Here is an 18,426-nt window from a genome sequence, read left to right on the forward strand (position 1 = left end):
ATGATCATATGGTTGAGCATGTAGGTGCATGGTGAGTGCGCATTGGCTCCGCTGTAGGGAATCTGCGAACAATTATTGATATAAAAATAAATGGTAACGCTGGGGTTCGAACCCCAGTCCTTACGATTAGCGTTACCTGCGTTTACTGCTTGTTAAATGTACGAGGTCAATAAAATATATAAAAAAAACAAATCGGAAAGAATTTTAAATGAAGCAGATCCGCGCCCAGCCTGAGTGTCTTCTTCCTCGCGCGATTTTTCTGCAAAATCAAGGACCTTTTGCCTACGGTTTTTCCGGTGTGGCTATAAGTCCTGCAACATCAAAATTACAGTATATGCCATAGAAACTCAAGGCGAAGCCATGGTTCGATTGAAATTGCTCTTGCGAATCCATCCACAGTCTCGATTCGGTCCAATTTCATCTGTAATGAAAAAGCCTAAATACAAACCCTAACGCACGTCCATGGTGAATCACGCGTGAGTTCTTTAGCGCAATTCTGAGCGTGTTGTTGCAAGATGATGGCCTGGACCGCCTATGAATGCTTCAAGGAGTCTTAATTGATGCTTGGAATGGCTTGAATCATCCCCTATCTCCTAATCCGAGTTTTTGATGTTCTTGAATTTCTTGGACCTTTTATCGTGTTCTCTAAACCAGAATCCTCTGAAAAAAAACCTTATGCTTTTGGTGATGTTATGGTTATATAGCAGCACCAACTAGGTTAACAAAAATTGATTAAATCTTCTTCAATCAATGATTGGAAGATTGATTTGAATTTGCCTCAAAATCTTCTAAATTTGGCCAAAATCCAATCTTCTCTTCCCAATTTCCATCAAAACGAAATTGAAAATAAAAATGTGATATTTGGATGATTAAAATTGATTGGAAATAAAAATAAATCATCCTTTTATATTTTCCTTTAATTATGTGATTGGAATTGTATTTTTAAATGAATAAAAATTCAATAAGAATAGAATAAAAATCAAATAATTGTGGGATTTCGTTTGGAGGCTCTTATTGACTTGGGGAACAAGATTGGACCATAAAAATTGGGCCTATTTGCAAAAAATTCATTTTTGAAGCCTTTTTGTTTCACATTTTTCCCTTCAAAATTAGTCAACTTTGACAAGTCATATCTCCCTCAATTTTTTAGATATGGAAGAGTTCTAGGACTTTTTGGAAACCTCAAGAGGTCCTCTACAAGCCACTTTGGAAGTTTTTTTTCATTTGAAGAATTTATCTCGATGATATTGGCTTTGACAAAAAACTGCTTTTGGTTGACTTTCAAAAAGGACCTATAATCTTTTGATCCATATCTCTCAAATGAAGCATTTTTAGACTTGGCATGTGAGAGACAAATTTGTAGAGAATTCAATTTCCTTCAAATTGAGCTTTGGATGGAAAATTTCTGATGTTCCATGTAGGAGTTATGTCTGGTCAAAGTTCAGTTGACTTTCTCCTATGAAAACCCTAATTTGGAAACTTTTGAATTTGTTGGTTTCTGATCTTCCCTTGATGAACCATGATCAATCCTTGATCAAATGGTGAATGATACCTCAAAATAATGTTGTTGACAAAAAAATCAGGAATTTTGACTGTACTTTGACCACAGTTGACTTTTAGGTCAAACCAGTCGACTGTTGACTTTCTGAGCAATTGAATGGTCAATCCTTGGAATTAAGACCTGAATTTTGTTATAGAGGTTGTTTGAAACATCATAAGCCATATGAGATGCATTGGAGCCTTTGGTTCATTGATTTTCCTTTAGAATAACAAAACCCTAATTCTCTGATCTTTGTTTAGGAGAGTGTGTCTTGGAGCTTTGTACCTTGATTTTAAATTTGAATAGGAGAAATAGTATGGGAAAATTTTGGGGTATGACAAGAGTCTTTAGAACTTTTTCTTCAGAATTTTCATAACTTGTGTTGTGCAGAAAGTCAGAGCTTGAGAAACACCAGAAGCTCATTTATCAGAGTCAAAATCTATTTGATGAGCATTCTTTCAGAAGCATTGTCAAAGAGCATTCCAGAACGTGACTTTTCTTTATAAATCACACTTTGTTATCTCTTTAGAGTCAGAGTGTGTTGAGTTCAAAAATTGATGACGTCACACATCACTTGATCAGAGTCAGAACTTGTTCGCAAAAGCTACACACTAGACAAAAACCATTAGGGTACAAAATTATTCTCTAAGAAACAATGTATTTTTTATCATCAAATCTAAAGTCCAGATGTAGAACCAAATCTTATTCTTACAACCAGCTAGGGCATGACGCATTTTACAGAGTACTTGAATGCACCTAAGTTGGCATATATCCATAAGCGAAAATATAATTGTCGATCTTGTAATTTCTTCCCATAGTTAGTCTTGATCTTTCGGCTTCTGTTGCTTATAAATAGAGTGAGTTAAGTATTGAGAAGTTTTTGCAAGCTTTTAGCTTTCAAGCTTACAATTACTTTTTAGAGAAACATCTTTGTTCCTTATTCTCTAATAAATTTCAACGGGAGTGTTTTAGGATGTATATAAGTATCTTTGCACCAGAAACACAACTTATCTATTTTCAAAAATTTATTTTCTTATCAATTCAAACAAACTTTCAAAGTGTTCATCCATTTTTTTTAAAGTTGAAACTTTCTACACCAGTTTCATATTATTTAAAAGTTTCTTCATTCATTCTGAGCACTTGAAATACATTAGTTTAGGTTGTTACTTTGTGAAAGAGAAGATCAAAGGATTGAACTTGTATTCAAGGCAAGACCAAAATTATGAAAAGTTATTCAAAGTGTTTGTTGTATCTTAATCAGTAAGTTTGATGTGATAAGATATTGTAAAGAAAACATGGTTCTTTCATTGAGTGTGTAGTTTGGAAGATTGTAAGAAAGTCTTGTTGAAGAGTTGTACAAAGATCTAACCATATTAGAAAATCTTTCAAGAAGTGGAGGATTAGATGTACCATTGGTTGATAAGGGGAACTAGTATAAATGTTGTGTGTCCTTTACATTCAAATTCAAGATAAAAACTATCCCTTATTTTCTAAAAATTTAAAAAGTAAATGATAAGAAACTTTACATAAAAACAAGAAAAAATAATTTTGTATATAATGGTAAAAGAGTGTATATCATTACTATATTTTTATTTTTTCGAATACTATAACAATAAAAAAGATATTTTAAAAATTTATGTAAGCCCTCCAAAACTCTCCAAAGCCCTCGTACAATACAAATTTTGAGTTTTTCATATTATGAGATTTTCGGTGTTATGAATAAAAGTAAACTATCTAAAACCCTCTAAATCAAAATTATTCAATTCTTTCCACTCAATTCTTCTATTTTTTCAAAGCCCTCCCATTCATTCCCCTCAAAACTCCCAATTAGTTTCTCAACGTATGAGATTTTAATTTTTGAATAAAAATAAATCCGTCAAACCATTTCCGTCTACATCCATCTATTCTTTTCACTTGATTTTTCCATTTTTCACTTCCAAATCACGTCCTTCCCTTCCTGTTCAAACTCCAAGAAACCAATCTAATACTTTTTTAGATAATATATACTTTTACTTTTCTATTTCAATTTTAATTAAGAGTCACATATATAAATCTTTAAAATCAAACAGAACAATTATAGTTTTTTATTGAACAAAGTAGATAATTTTTTTATAGAACAAAAAAGGAGATATCTCTGTTATTTAAAAAATAAACAAAAAAAACATTTTCCCGAACCAGGTTCTTTAATATCTCCAATGTAATGTATACTTTAATATTTATTTATGCACCTCTTTTAAAAAATAGCTTTGAATGAGCCCCTCACTTTCTCTTTAATCAGTGACCATAGAGCTTTCAGTATCTTGTAATTGAACTCCTTCTGAAGACAAATTGTTGTCTTTCTGAATTTCAGTCTCTTTGGGCAGACTATTAACTGATCTAGCAAGACGCTTCACTGAGTTCAAACGCAAGGATTTTGCCTTGGTACCTGAAAAATTTAAAAACATTCAAACTAATTATAAATAATAATAACTCATAATTATTCAGTATTCTAAAGTTTTATACTTATCAATAAATTTATTTAAAACTTAAATGCATTTTAAAATAACTGATAGTTGATGACTGTTGTTTCACTTATAGATGATAATTGATGACTGATAGTTGGTAAGTTAATTGAAATGTTTGGTAAATTAACCGTTTAACTAATTTATATATGTAAAATGACATAAAATATATCTAATACTGTTGTGAAGTCAATGTCAAGAACAAAGTATAAAACAAAAGATGAATAAAGAACAAGAAAGAAGAAAAACACAAGAATTAGTTATAACCGCTATTCTTTTACTTTCTCTTAGGAAACAAGATTACAAGTTAATAAGAATAACAAATAACCTCTCTCACCCTAAATTAAGATTTGCTGTGTACAATGATGAGAGACTAGTATGCTATTTATAATAAAACCTAACATACTACCTAATAGGCTTTTTCCACAAGGCCCATTACACAAGCCAACTTAATAAACAAGCTAACTAAACAAATTAGGGTTTAAAAACTAAACCTAATTTAACATGCTAACAATCCTAGCATCTTCGACACCAACATGTGAACAACCTTCGACTTCATGCTTAATACTGTCGAACCAAAAGTTCGATCCAATATCTCACAAATCTCCACCTTGGATCTAACTCTACAACACCTAGGGAACAAACTAGCTTTCTTCATGCAACTTTATTAACTGCATACAGTGGAAAAACTTGCAACTCGTCAATGACTTGGTGATCATATCAGCAGAATTGTGATCTGTCGAAACCTTCAGCATTTGGACTTCTCCACGCTCGATTACTCCTCTGAAGAAATGCAACCTCACATCGATGTGCTTAGTTTGCTCATGATATGCTGAGTTCTTCGACAGGTGTATTGCACTTTGACTATCACATTTAACAGTGATATCTTGACCTTGAAGTTTCATCTCCTTAGCAAAACCTTCAAGCCACAATGCTTCTTTCACAACTTCAATTAGATCAATATACTCTACTTCAGTGGTTGATAGAGCAACAACCTTCTGAAGTGTTGCTTTCCAACTAATTGCAGTGCTAAACATAGTGAAAACATATCCATAAATAGATTTTCTGGAATCCATACAACCTGCATAATGAGAGTTGACATATCATTCGGTTACCACTTTACTATCTTCACCTAAGGTTCCATCATAAATTAGGATCCTGTTCAGAGACTCATTTATGTACCTTCAAATCCACTTCAGTGCTTGCCAGTGAGCCTTTCCAGGATTCGCCATGTACCTGCTTACAAGACTCACTTCATATGCTATGTCGGGTCTAGTAGAGATCATAACATACATCAAAGAACCAACTATATTAGCATATGAGATGCTATTCATATAGGCTCTTTCGACATCAGTACTGGGACACTGATCTATACTCATCTTGAATTGAGGGTTTGTTGGAGTCACAACTGGCTTCGAATTCGACATACCAAACTTTTCGAGAATCTTTCGTAGATATGCCTCTTGAGATAAGCATAACTTTGACTTCTTTCTATCTCTTCGAATGTCAATTCCAAGAATCCTGGAAGCAGCTCCCAGATCCTTCATATCGAACTTCGTATTGAGTTCAACCTTCACCCTCATTACATCTTCAACATTGTTGCTTGCTATGAGAATATCATCCATATAAAGCAACAAAATAACAAATGAATTACCAGGTCGAAATTGGAAGTACACACAATGGTCGAACAAACTTCTAATGAAACTTATGCATGCCATGAACTTGTCGAATCTCCTATTCCACTGTCAAGGAGATTGTTTCAGCCCATATAAAGATCTCTTTAGCTTGCACACATAATCTTCCTTCCCCTTTTCGACATACCTCTCAGGTTGCCTCATCTGGATCGTTTCATCTAGATCACCATACAAGAGCGCAGTCTTCACATCCATCTGTTCCAGTTCAAGGTCGAACTGTGCCACCATGGAAAGCAACATTCGAATGGACCTATGCTTCACAACAGGAGAAAACACATCATTGAAGTCGACACCTTCTTTCTGAGTGAAACCACTTGCGACCAACCTTGCCTTGTATCTTTTCGACGTCACTCCTTTGATTCCGTCCTTAACTTTGAAAATCCATTTACAGCTGACTAACCTTGCCCCAACAGGTTTCTTGATCAGTTCCCAGGTGTGATTATCATGAAGATATTTCATCTCATCATCCATGACCTTCAGCCATTCAGTCTTATTTCGACTCCTCATAACTTCCTTATAGTCTCTAGGTTCTTCGACTATAACCTCACTTGCAGAGATTAAGGCATAAGCTATAAGATCTGCATACCCAAGTCTATGAGGTGGCTTCATGACTCTTCTCGACCTGTCTCTCGATAATAGATAGTCATCGAGAGCTTCCTCAGCTTCCTCGGCATCTTCTGCTTCTTCTTCGACTTCATCAGGGATATGCAATTCAACATCAACATGCTCCACCTCAACAGGAATCTCTACCTGTTCCAGCTATTCGTCAAATGTTTCTGCATTTTGACCAACATCATCATTTTTCTTAAAATCCATCCGAGCTTCATCGAAAACTACATCTTGACTGGTGATACACCTCCTGTGACCTGGATCTAGGAACCATAGCCTATAAGTTTTGAATCCTTCAGGGTATCCCCTGAACATGCATTTCAGAGCTCTAGGTTTGACCTTGTCTTGCCTAACGTGAGCATATGCTATGCAGCCAAATACTCTCAGTTTGTCGAGATCTGGTGGAGTCCCGACCAAACTTCTTCAGGTGTCTTCATATCTAACGCTGTTTAAGGACATTTGTTTATCAGATATGTTGTTGTCGAAACAGTCTCATCCCAAAACACCTTCTTTAACCCTGCACTAGTCAACATGCATATGACTCTCTCCAAAATAGTTCGATTAAACCTTTTAGCCAAACCATTTTTCTGTGGAGTACCTGTAGTAGTTTTGTGCCTTGCAATACCAGAGGCAGCACAAAAACTATCGAACGCCTCATTGCAAAATTCAAAGCCATTATCGGTTCTCAACCTCTTGACCTTTCAGCTAGTCTGATTTTCGACCAAAGTGTTCCACCTTTTGAAATTCTCAAAAGTTTCATCCTTAGTCTTCTGGATGAATACCCATAATTTTCTGGAATAATCATCTACTATGGATAGGAAATACCTCGCTCCTGAATGTGATGGACACCTTGCAGGCCCCCAAAGATCAGCATGGATGTCATCAAGGGATCCATGTTTTCTTTGCTTGCCTTTGTTGAACTTCACTCTGCAAGATTTTCCAAGTACACGGGGTTCACAAAACTTCACCTTTTCGACTTTGTCTCCACCAAGCAGATTTTGTTTCCCTAATTTGACCAGACCCCTTTCACTGACATGACCCAATCTCAGGTGCCAGATTTTTGTCTTCGACAAAGGTTTTGTAGATGCAACATTTGTTGAACCAATTACAACTTCACCCTCAAGGGTATACAAGCCTTGTTTCTTCACGCCTTTCAAGACTTCCTTCGACCCCTTCATGACTCTTAGGATACTTTTCTCTCCTTGGAAAACATATCCTTTCTTGTCTAATTCACCAAGAGAAAGCATATTTCTCTTTAAATTAAGAGCATACCTGTCATCAGTCAACAACCTTATTGACTGATCATGAAGCTTGAATCTCACAGATCCAACACCTGCAATCTTGCAAGCTTTGTTGTTTCCCAGCAGTACTGATCCACCATCTTGATCACATAATTTCTCGAACAAGTCCTTGTTTGGAGTCATGTTCCAAGTGCAACCTGAATCCAAAATCCACTCCCTCTTAGAGTTACTTCTCGAAACCACAAGGACATCAGATGATTCGAAATCATCTTGAACAATGGCTGCATTGCCATTATCCTTACCTCCATGATCTTTCAGGCGTTTAGGGCACACCTTTCTTGTGTGACCCTCCTTCTTACAATGATAGCATCAAATACCAGATGCTTCGCCACTATAAGACTTCTACTGACTTTTTCTTTTCTTCTTGTCGAACTTACCATCCTTTCGCAAGAATTTTCCTTTAACGGCCAAACCTTTACCAACAGTCAAAGGTTTATGCTCCTTTCGTTCGTTCAAATCCTTATAATACATGGCTGATTGAACTTTATCAAAGGTCAGGGACTCCCTTCAATACATGAGAGTTTCTTTGAAGTGAGCATGTGATCGAGGCAAAATGCACAATAGTAACAACGCTTGATCTTCATCATCGATCTTCACATCAATATTTTCAAGATCAAGAATCGGCTTGTTGAGCATATCCAACTGCTCAGCTAGCACTTTATCTTCAATCATCTTGAATGAATACAAAGCTTGCTTCAGGTAGAGTCAATTTACCATTGATTTGGTCATGTACAAACTTTCAAGTTTCGTCCATAACCCTGATGTCGTTGTCTCCTTTGATACCTGCCTAAGAACCTTATCACCAAGACTCAATAAAATTGCGCAGTGTGCTTTCTCGATCATAGTCGTCTTCTCCGCTGCCGTTAATGTTGCATTCATGGCTGCCTCTCTCTTCAACGCTTCCAAGCAACCCTGCTGAACCAGTAGGGCTTTCATCTTCAAGCGCCACAGACCGAAATCATTCACTCCGGTGAACTTTTCAATCTCATACTTTGTTGAAGGCATCTTCTCCACGCTCACCGCACCAATTTGTTGTGAATTCAATGTCAAGAACAAAGTATAAAACAAGGGATGAATAAAGAACAAGGAAGAAGGAGAACACGAGAATTAGTTATAACTGTTATTCTTTTACTTTCTCTTAGGAAACAAGATTACAAGTTTACAAGAATAACAAATAACTTCTCTCACCCTAAATTAGGATTTGCTGTGTACAACGATGAGCGACTAGTATTCTATTTATAATAAAATCTAACATACTAACTAATGAGCTTTTTCCACAAGGCCCATTACACAAGCCAACTTAATAATCAAGTTAACTCAACAAATTAGAGTTTAAACACTAAACCTAATTTAACATGCTAACAACCCTAACATCTTCGACACAAGCATGTGAACAACCTTCGACTTCATGCTTAATCCTGTCGAACCAAGAAGCTACCCTTCGACCATACTAGAGTTCGATCCAATATCTCACAAATACATAATTATTTTATTTTAAATTTAAATAAATTATAAAGGATAAAAGTTGATTTTTGTTAAAATAATAAGGATAAAAGTGAAAGAAAAAATGATAAACTATAAACTATAAGAAAAAAAACTATTTGAAATAGTGTCTAGAAAATAAACTGTAACTTAATAAAATAAGTTATAAATTTGTGATGAAAAAATCATTACAAACAAATTTAAATGTTTATATGATATAAACTATAAACTAAAAAATATATCTTATTGAACAAAATTTTAAAAAAATATTTGATGACCAAAATATGAATAAAATATAATCAACTCTCCATGTTTAATATTAGGAAAATTTAGCAAAAATGTTATTTAAGTTTCATATTTTCTCTAAAAGATTTGCAGCTTTTAAAATATATAAATGACTTGAATGACATATATAATAAAATTGTTTAAAAAGTAGATAAAAATTTGAGGAATTACTTTTTTCTCTTCCTATTATTAAAGTGCGGTAAACAAATGCGAGTGCGGGTATTTAGTATTATAGAGTTTAGGAAAGTCACACAGATTCAGATTTAACGTTTAAATATTCACGTAATATGAAACTTGTTCTCCATATATATATATATATATATATATATATATATATATATATATATATATATATATATATATATATATATATATATATATATATATATATATATATGGATTGAACCCGTTAGATATATCTTCTTTGGCTAAATTTTTTTGGATGCTTAGTCAAGGTTGTTGTCACGAACCCTACACTTTATCTGTTGCATCCCGTTTATTTTTCTACAAACTTTAGCGAATGTGGACATGACTTTATGCCACCTTTAAGCTTAAGGAATGTAGGGTCTGCTAGGTCCACTCTGCTAGGGTGAAACAAGGTTTCTGCCCCGCTCACTCTACTAAGTACATTAAACCCCACCCTATTTTTTTTTAAGGTTATTAGAAATAGAGTTTGATCTAACTATATTTTACAAAACTGATATGTAAGGTGCTAATTTCCTTCACTAATAAATTCATATTTAGATGATATATTGTCATAAGTGAGACTTTTAACACACACTCTCACACCTAAAACTGGACATTTAAGACAGTATATAAATGGCGAGTGATTTGATAGTAAAAAATATGATAATAGATAACCAAACATGAGGGAACATTTTTACATTAGGACATTTTTTTATGAGCAACACACCTTGTGAAAGACACACCACATATTCACCAAAAACCTTAAGGTAATAGGTGTATAGGCTCTCTCACTTATAAATACTTAAGTCTCCACTTCCGTAATCATTGTGGGACTTCCCCAGACTTTGTTTCTCAACACTTCTTAACTCACACTTGCTTTTACATACATTGGGGCTTTTCTATATGAGTAACACTTCTTGTGAAAGACACGCCACATATTCACCTTAAATCTTAAGGTAATGAGAGACATATAAATGCTTAAATCTCCACTTCTCTAGTCAATGTGGGACTTCCTCACACTTTATTTCTTAACACTTCTTAACTCTTACTTGCTTTTACATTGGGGCTTTTCTATATGAGTAACACTCTTTATGTGAGACATACCACATATTCACCTTAAATCTTAAGATAATGAGAGACATAACATATATTCACTCAAAAGCTTAAGGTAATAGGTGTGTGAGTTGTCTCACTTATAAATGCACAAGTCCCCACTTCTCTAATCAATGTGTGATTTCCTCACACTTTGTTTCTCAACACTTCTTAACCCACACTTGCTTTTATAATGGAGATTTTCTATTTGTGTAACACTCTTTGTGAGAGACACACCACATATTCACCCAAAATTTTAAGGTAATGAGATACACATTATATATTCACTCAAAATCTTAAAATAATAAGTGCGTGGGCTCTCTCACTTGTAAATGCTCAAGCCTCCATTTCTCTAATCAATGTGGGACTTCCCCATACTTTGTTTCTTAACACTTCTTAATTCACACTTGATTTTTCTCAATACTCCTTCTAAGTGTGAGTCTATCCACAATGCTTTCCCTTAAGAGAAAGCTCTTTCATCCACATACACTTGTATCACCATTGACATTTATAGGTCATCAATTTGTGGGTCAACATGAGGGAGCATTTATACATTAGGGTCTTTCTTTATGAGCAACATACATTGCGAAAGACACAACACACATTCAGCAAAAACCTTAAAGTGATAGATTTGTGCGTTCTCACTTATAAATACTCAAGTCTTCACTTTTCTAATCAATGTGAAACTTCCCCAAACTTTATTTCTCAATACTTCTTAACTCAATCTTATTTTTTCTCAACAATATTCATATAATATATCATCCGATGTAAAATTCTTAAGAAAATAAATACATAAATAGTCCGTAAACGAAAACATAACCAGTGTACAAGATGAGTATAGTTAAAAAATTAACCGTGACAACAAAGCCTAATATAAATAACTAATTTAAAATAATAATATCAAAGACTAATCATAAAAAAAGTTAAAATTTAAAAATATGTAGACATGATTTTTAATGTTAATATTATCAAAAGTCTTTAATAGAAAAAATTACTTTTGTTTATAGTTTAGCATGAAGGGATTACTCACTTGAATCACCAATAGTTACATCTTCATTTGTTTTCAATTCAACTGCAACCTGGTTAGTACCACCCGCAGAATCAACCACTAAACCTGTAAGATTTCTTGCAAGATGTCTAATTTGTTTCAGACGCAACCTTGGTGAGTTATCTAGCTTATAAACTAGAGTTTCCACGTTAGATGAACCTATTGTTTACATTACAACATTAAAAGAAAAAACAATCAACATGTAAAATTTAGTATAATAATTTTTTTAAAGAAAAAGCAATGTAACAATATTAATATCTCACCATGAGAAACCTTTGTTCCCAAATTCAATGTTTCTTGTCCTTGATGAGGGATACCAATACCATGACTAAGAACTCTATGGTCTAGTGAAGTAGAAGAATTCACACCTTGAAATTCATCACTAGTACTAGCTTCACCAGCACTTGATTCTAGACCAAGAGGATTATTAGGAGGAAGAGGAATGAAAGGAACATTGACATTACTAGCATTTGCATTCGCATTCGCCGCTCTTTGTCTCCGAAGTTGATAGTTTCTTCTTCGTCGCGCAAGGTGTCTTTCCCGTTGTTCTTGCGTCATCGCTTGCCTCCTCTGCCGATCCCGTATCCGCCTCCTCTCCCTCTCTTGCTCTCGCTGAATTCTCCGCAGTTCGGTTCTCTCCGGAATCTCTTCCATCCTCACTCACCCTTGTCACACTTGTTTTCTATTTGCACAACACTTTTTTTTCACCTTTCATTATTCATAATTTTGAATCAAAAAGAATTACATATTAATTCGCGCAATAAAAATCGTTATTATAAGTCTAAAACGAAATCGAATCCATGAAAATACGAAAAATCATAGTAAATCACAATCAAACCGGATCTATACATAAAATAACAAGATGATAGTAGATAACAATGGAGCATTCAAATTATTACATATTTTTAAAAACTAAATAAATTTGTTACAAGAAAATGTACCTTTCACTGCAGATTGGAGAAGTGTGAGAAACAAACCGAATCAATTTGTACTTGTATATCAAAAAAACATGAAAATGGAATGAAACATGGAATGTAGATGATGAAAATGTTGTTTTTATTTAATTAATTAATTAATTTTATTTTTTTACTTTAGATCTGCATGTCCAGATTCATAAAGTTCCCCTTCATTCTTCATCCCAAAATAACCGTTTACCATTTACCAAATCAGTGAATGAATCTTACGTTTTGGTCGCTTCTAAATTAATAGATCTTATCTTGTAAAACTAGATACATAGTATTATAGTAAAATGTCATTATTATTTTTTCAACAAAATTTATATTCAATTTTTCATTTCAAGGTATTATTATAAATGTGATTATTGTTTTGTCCTAAAATATTTAGTGGCAAAATTCAATGTATTTATTTTCATTTTTCCATTATAAGTTACAAATTATAATACACTTTGCATTTTTAGATGACAATTTTTGTAACATGTTTTTTATTTGAGGGTACTTATGTAAAATCAATAAAATTAACTTAATTTAATAAAAAGAGTTTTAAATCAATAGAAAATGAATTATTATTTAGCAAAAACTATTTAAAATTATTTAAAAATTACAATAACTAAATATTCTAGTAATTATAATTTTTTATATGAACAAGAGTAGTGTTAAATGTTACGAAGCTTGTATATTAAAAAAATGCAAGAATGTATATTTGTCTTGTTACTATTGGTGGGTCAACAAGTCAAGTCTGTTTTATGCGAAAATCATGGATCTAATGTATTGTAGTTCCAACATCGAAAGTAATATGTGTGGTGAGTATTTGTTTCTTGTCGTAGCAAATAACATTTAAAAAAATATATGCGAAAGAAATATTTCTCATTAATCAAATTAATTAAAAAATTGCAAGAATTCATATTTATATTCGTAACCAGTCAAGTCCATTTTATGCACAAAAATCATAGTTGTATGGTGTTATAATTACCATGGATATAATATTAGTTGTTAAAAAAGAATTTGAATATGGTGTTCAGCAAATAATTTTCAAGGAATCAAAGAAGAAAGATAAAAAAAACATTATTCTATATTCACCAATGTGTTGATGCAAAGGTGTTTGACGAAATCTCATAAGCACCAATTTCTAAGAAGGTTGGGGATATCCATAAGAAATATTATGAAAGAGATGCAAAGTTCAAAAAAGCTTGTTTTTAATCATTGAGAAAACAATATGAAATGTTGAAGATGAAGGACAATGAATTTGTAGTAGATTATTTTTCAAGATTGTTGGCTTTAACCACTCAAATGAAAATCTCATATGAAACCTTATATAACCTAGTGGTGGTTGAGATGGTATTACACACTCTTACTCTTCAATATGATATGATTGTAGTGACAATTGAGGAAACAAAAAGACTTGAGTTATTTGAATATGGAAGACTTGCAAGGAACACTTGAGAAAAGTGTGAGTCAAAAAGAAATTGAGAAAAGTGTTTAAAAGATATATTTTATCAAACCAATAAATGATATTTTGAAGAAAGAAACTGAAAAATGTAAGTGATAAAAACTACAAAGAAATATCAAAGATTGATGGCAAGCTTGAATCCTCAAGAGGGGAAAAAGGGCTTATCAAGAATCATAACAAAAATAAGGTTTATGATAAGAAAAAGATCCAATTTTCAACTATGAAAATTATGGCGACTATGCATCTGGTTTGGAAAAGGAAAAAAAATCAAATATTGAAGAAGAAGCAAGTTTGTCTCAAGAAGATTTAAACTCGAAACATATCCTACTGATGGTAACAATAACTAGAAATAAAAGTTACAACTTAGAAGGACGATTCTTAGATACTGATTGCTCTAATCACATGACATGACATAAAGAATGAACAAAAGAGATTGATACAATTAGGCAACAAAAGTGAAGCTAGCATATCATAGAACTCTGACATCAAAAGGAATAAGAAAGATTTACTGAAGGAATATGGAAAAATGGAATTAATTGAATAAGATATACATGTTCCTTGTATGCTATACAACATGTTAATTGTGGTTTAACTTATGATAATGAAGAATAACTAATTAGAATTATTTGATAAGAATTAAAGATTGATATTGAAGTATCCATTGGCAAAGAACAAAACTTTTCAAACATCTATGAGATTAATTTCTCTGAAGTGTCTGTCTACAATAATGTCTACTTAGGAAGCTGGTTATGGCATTCTAGGTTTGGTCATTTTAATTTTAGAAGTTTTCTCATTTAGTTGACAAGGGATTGGTTTTAGGAATCCTTAAAATAACCATACCTGAGAAACCTTGTGAAATTTGTCTAATTGGAAAACACCATAGGATTTCATTTAAATCACATGTAGCATATACATCAGTTGGTGGAATAGATGTAGTACATTCAAATGTGTGAGGTGATTTTAAGTTTCCCTATATGGATGGAAATATGCACTTCGTCACATATCTGCATGAATTTAGCAGAAATATCTGGTTATTCTTGATCAAATTAAAAAGTAAAACTCTTGGAATGTTCAATAAATTTAAAGTCCTGGTAGAGAAACAATGTGATAGAACTTTAAAAATGCTTAAGAAAGATGGTGGATTTTAATACATCCAAAATGAATATGAAATCTACTATAAATAAAATAGAATATTGCATGAAGTGACAAATCCCTACACACCACAAAACAATGTAATGATACAAAGAAGAAATATAACTTTACTTGACATGACAAGAAGAAGAAGTTACTAAACACATTTTGGGGGTGAAACACTTCCTAATATAGCCTATGTTAATAATATATGTCCTAACAAGCAATTGGAAAAAGTACATGACGAAGATTTGAAAAGAAGAAAGCATTCAATTAAGCATCTAAGAGTGTTTGGATCTTTGTGCTACATGCATGTACCTGAGGCAACAAGGAAGAAATTGGACGATAAAAGTGAAACTATGATACTTGTAGGGTATCATGAAACAAGTTCTTATAGACTATACAATCTAGTCAAACACATAATCATAGTAAGTAGGGATGTGATAATGTGTGAGTCAAAAATCTTGGGAATAGAGTAATAAGAAAAGTAACTGAACTCCAATGGTTCCATTTGTGATTGATGAGAAATAAAAAGAAAAAGAAGAAGGGATGAATGAATTACCTAACACATAAGCAGCGCAAGAAAGAAAAATTTCATTAAGAAAAAGGTTTGTTTCAACTATGTTGGTAACCCATAAAATTCTTCATTATAATAAAGTAAACAATGAAGGAGAATTTGTACATTTTCTCTATTTGGTGATGTATAATTAGTGGCTTACAAGAAAGCTATAGATGAAAAAGCTTGCAATAGATAAACAATTGAATGCAATAGATAAGAATAACATTTGAGAGCTTACAAAGATGCCATTAAGCAAAAGAACTGTAGCTGTGAAATGGGTCTTCAAGCTAAAAATAAAGCCAAATAAAGAGATAATTAAACATAAAAGCAATATTAGTTACTAGAGGCTTTATGCAAAAAGCAGTTTTGGATAATGATGAAGTATATTTACATGTTGCAAGGCTTGAAACTGTAAGGCTAATTGTGTCCATTTCACATGAAATAGGTTGGCCGCTATTTCACGTAAACGTGAAAGTTGCCTTCTCGACTTCACGATCATGTCATCCATGTAGACTTCGAGGGTGTCTCTTATCTCCCTGTGGAACACTTTGTTCATCATTCGCTGGTAAGTTGCTCCGACGTTTTTCAGGTTGAAGGGCATTATGTTGTAGTAGTAGTTACCCGACTCCGTCATGAAAGTCTTGCATTGTTTGATGCTTTTTGCCATAGGTACTTGATTATAACCTGAGTATGCATCCATAAATGATAACAGTTTATAATCGGCCGAGTTATCGACCAACCTATCAATATTAGGTAGTGGATATGCATCCTTGGGACATGCCCGGTTAAGATCAGTATAATCATCACACATACTCTTTTTAACAAGTACAACTTTTGTGAGACAAGTTGAATATCTGGGCTCGGAAATAAAATTTGCCTCTAAGAGGTATTTTATAGCTCTCTCGGCAGCCTCCACTTTCTCGGGAGACTGCCTACGCCTACGTTGAGCAACACTCCAAGCAAAAAAATCAGCATTTTGTCTTAGGCATGCCTTGAGCTGCTTCCTCTCCAGGTCGGGGAGTCCTGTTCCAATCTTTACACCTCTGTCGGGGTCATCACCCAAGAGAATGAGCTCGAAGTCTGTGTCAGAAATCGGGCGAACAGGATGGACTGGCTCAGCAGGTGGGCGTGAGTCTTCTCCCTGTTTCTTTAGCTCGTCTTTGGTGAAGCGTGCGTCCAGGTTGACTGATCCGACGTGAGGGAGTGGCTTCTGCTCCTCATGCACCGGCTTGCTGACTGGTTGGGCTGCTTGTTGATAGAGATTGAGTTGAGTTCCTTCATCCCTGCATTGAAGCATCTTTTAACAGCTTCAATGTTGCCTTGTACGGTAATGACATGGCCCCTCTTGTTGTAATACTTCATCTTGAGGTAGACCGTTGAAGGCACCGCCGTTATCTCAGCTAGTGTTGGTCGACCCAGGATGCAGTTATACAAGGACGGGTAGTCGATCACCAGGAACCTGATCTTGAATTACCTTGCTATTTTCGCTTCCCCGAAGGTGATGAGAAGCTCGATGTAGCCCCATGGTTTGGTAGTGGTGCCATTGAAACCTTGGAGATCTGATCCCACACAGAGGGTCAAGTGAGAATCGTCGAGCAGGAGTGTTTTGAACAGTTGAGAGTACATGATGTTGATGAAACTTCCTTGGTCGACCACGATCCGACGAACGTCGAAGTTGGCCATTTTCTCTCTGACGAGGAGAGGAATGTGAGAATTAGGGGCTCCTGTTGAATGCAGTATAGGGCAAGCAACAAAAAAAGATTTGGAAATATTGATCCGGGAATTATCGTCCACAGAGATGGAGAGATGCCATTCAATAGTTTCTATGGTTTCGAGCTTGGGTTTGAATGAGAAGAAAAGTAAACAAAGATATAGACAGGAAAAGAATAAACACATTCTTAGAAGAGAAATAACTTATCAGGAATGTAAATATATTCACTCTTCACAAACATACACTTACCAACCCGTTATACTCAACCTACGATACTCATCTATGTCATCACGTATCTCTCACATAAGCGTCCATCTCTGGAGCACAAACGAGATCATCTCACAACTAAGGTTATCTCTAACGCGAAGTCGCGAGAACATCCGTATTCTCGCGTCGGCGATCTCTCGCGCGCCGCTCAAACACAAAAGCATTAAGTACAGATACCCACAGTGAATGCTAGCTCTAAATCTATCTCTAGAATGCAGAACCAACAGATTATCATCCTAGATAAGGATTCAAGAAGTTTATCTCTAAAGCAACCCAAATCCCCAGCATAGAGCAAAAATCCAGAACAACATCAACACAGATTTGTAAAGCAAGTTAAATATAACATTATAATCGGTAAATATACATAAGATTCAAGTAAATATACAAACAAAACCCAACCAAAGAGAAATACACAAAGAAGAAGAGAAATGAACCGAAAATCTCCCGGTTTGTCAGCTCCGTTCGACGCTCAATCCACCCCCAATCATCCAAATGCAACCTCCGAAGTTGTTTTCTAAGCTAATCTACCCTAAGAATGAAGGTTTGATGATTTGGGAACAATTACCCCAAAACATAACCTAAAAATGTGATTTTTACCCCTATTTAACGAGCTG

General features: G+C 34.2%; 2 protein-coding genes across 2 annotated transcripts; both read right to left on the minus strand.

Annotated features, from left to right (window-relative positions):
• Positions 1 to 3,810: 3,810 nt before the first annotated feature.
• On the minus strand, positions 3,811 to 12,423 carry LOC131640993 (uncharacterized). Its single transcript, XM_058911334.1, has 3 exons — positions 12,002 to 12,423; positions 11,721 to 11,897; positions 3,811 to 3,965 (listed from the first exon to the last, which is right to left on the minus strand). Exons 1-3 carry the CDS (start codon positions 12,390 to 12,392, stop codon positions 3,811 to 3,813), a joined length of 723 nt encoding a protein of 240 aa, XP_058767317.1. The 5' UTR covers positions 12,393 to 12,423.
• Positions 12,424 to 16,183: 3,760 nt separating this feature from the next.
• LOC131640994 (uncharacterized) lies at positions 16,184 to 17,517 on the minus strand. Its single transcript, XM_058911335.1, has 2 exons — positions 17,309 to 17,517; positions 16,184 to 17,117 (listed from the first exon to the last, which is right to left on the minus strand). The coding sequence occupies exons 1-2, from the start codon at positions 17,515 to 17,517 to the stop codon at positions 16,184 to 16,186; spliced, it is 1,143 nt and encodes a 380-aa protein (XP_058767318.1).
• Between the last annotated feature and the right edge of the window lie 909 nt (positions 17,518 to 18,426).

The sequence above is a fragment of the Vicia villosa genome, unplaced genomic scaffold, assembly GCF_029867415.1.
Source record: "Vicia villosa cultivar HV-30 ecotype Madison, WI unplaced genomic scaffold, Vvil1.0 ctg.003444F_1_1, whole genome shotgun sequence".
NCBI classification, from domain to species: domain Eukaryota; kingdom Viridiplantae; phylum Streptophyta; class Magnoliopsida; order Fabales; family Fabaceae; genus Vicia; species Vicia villosa.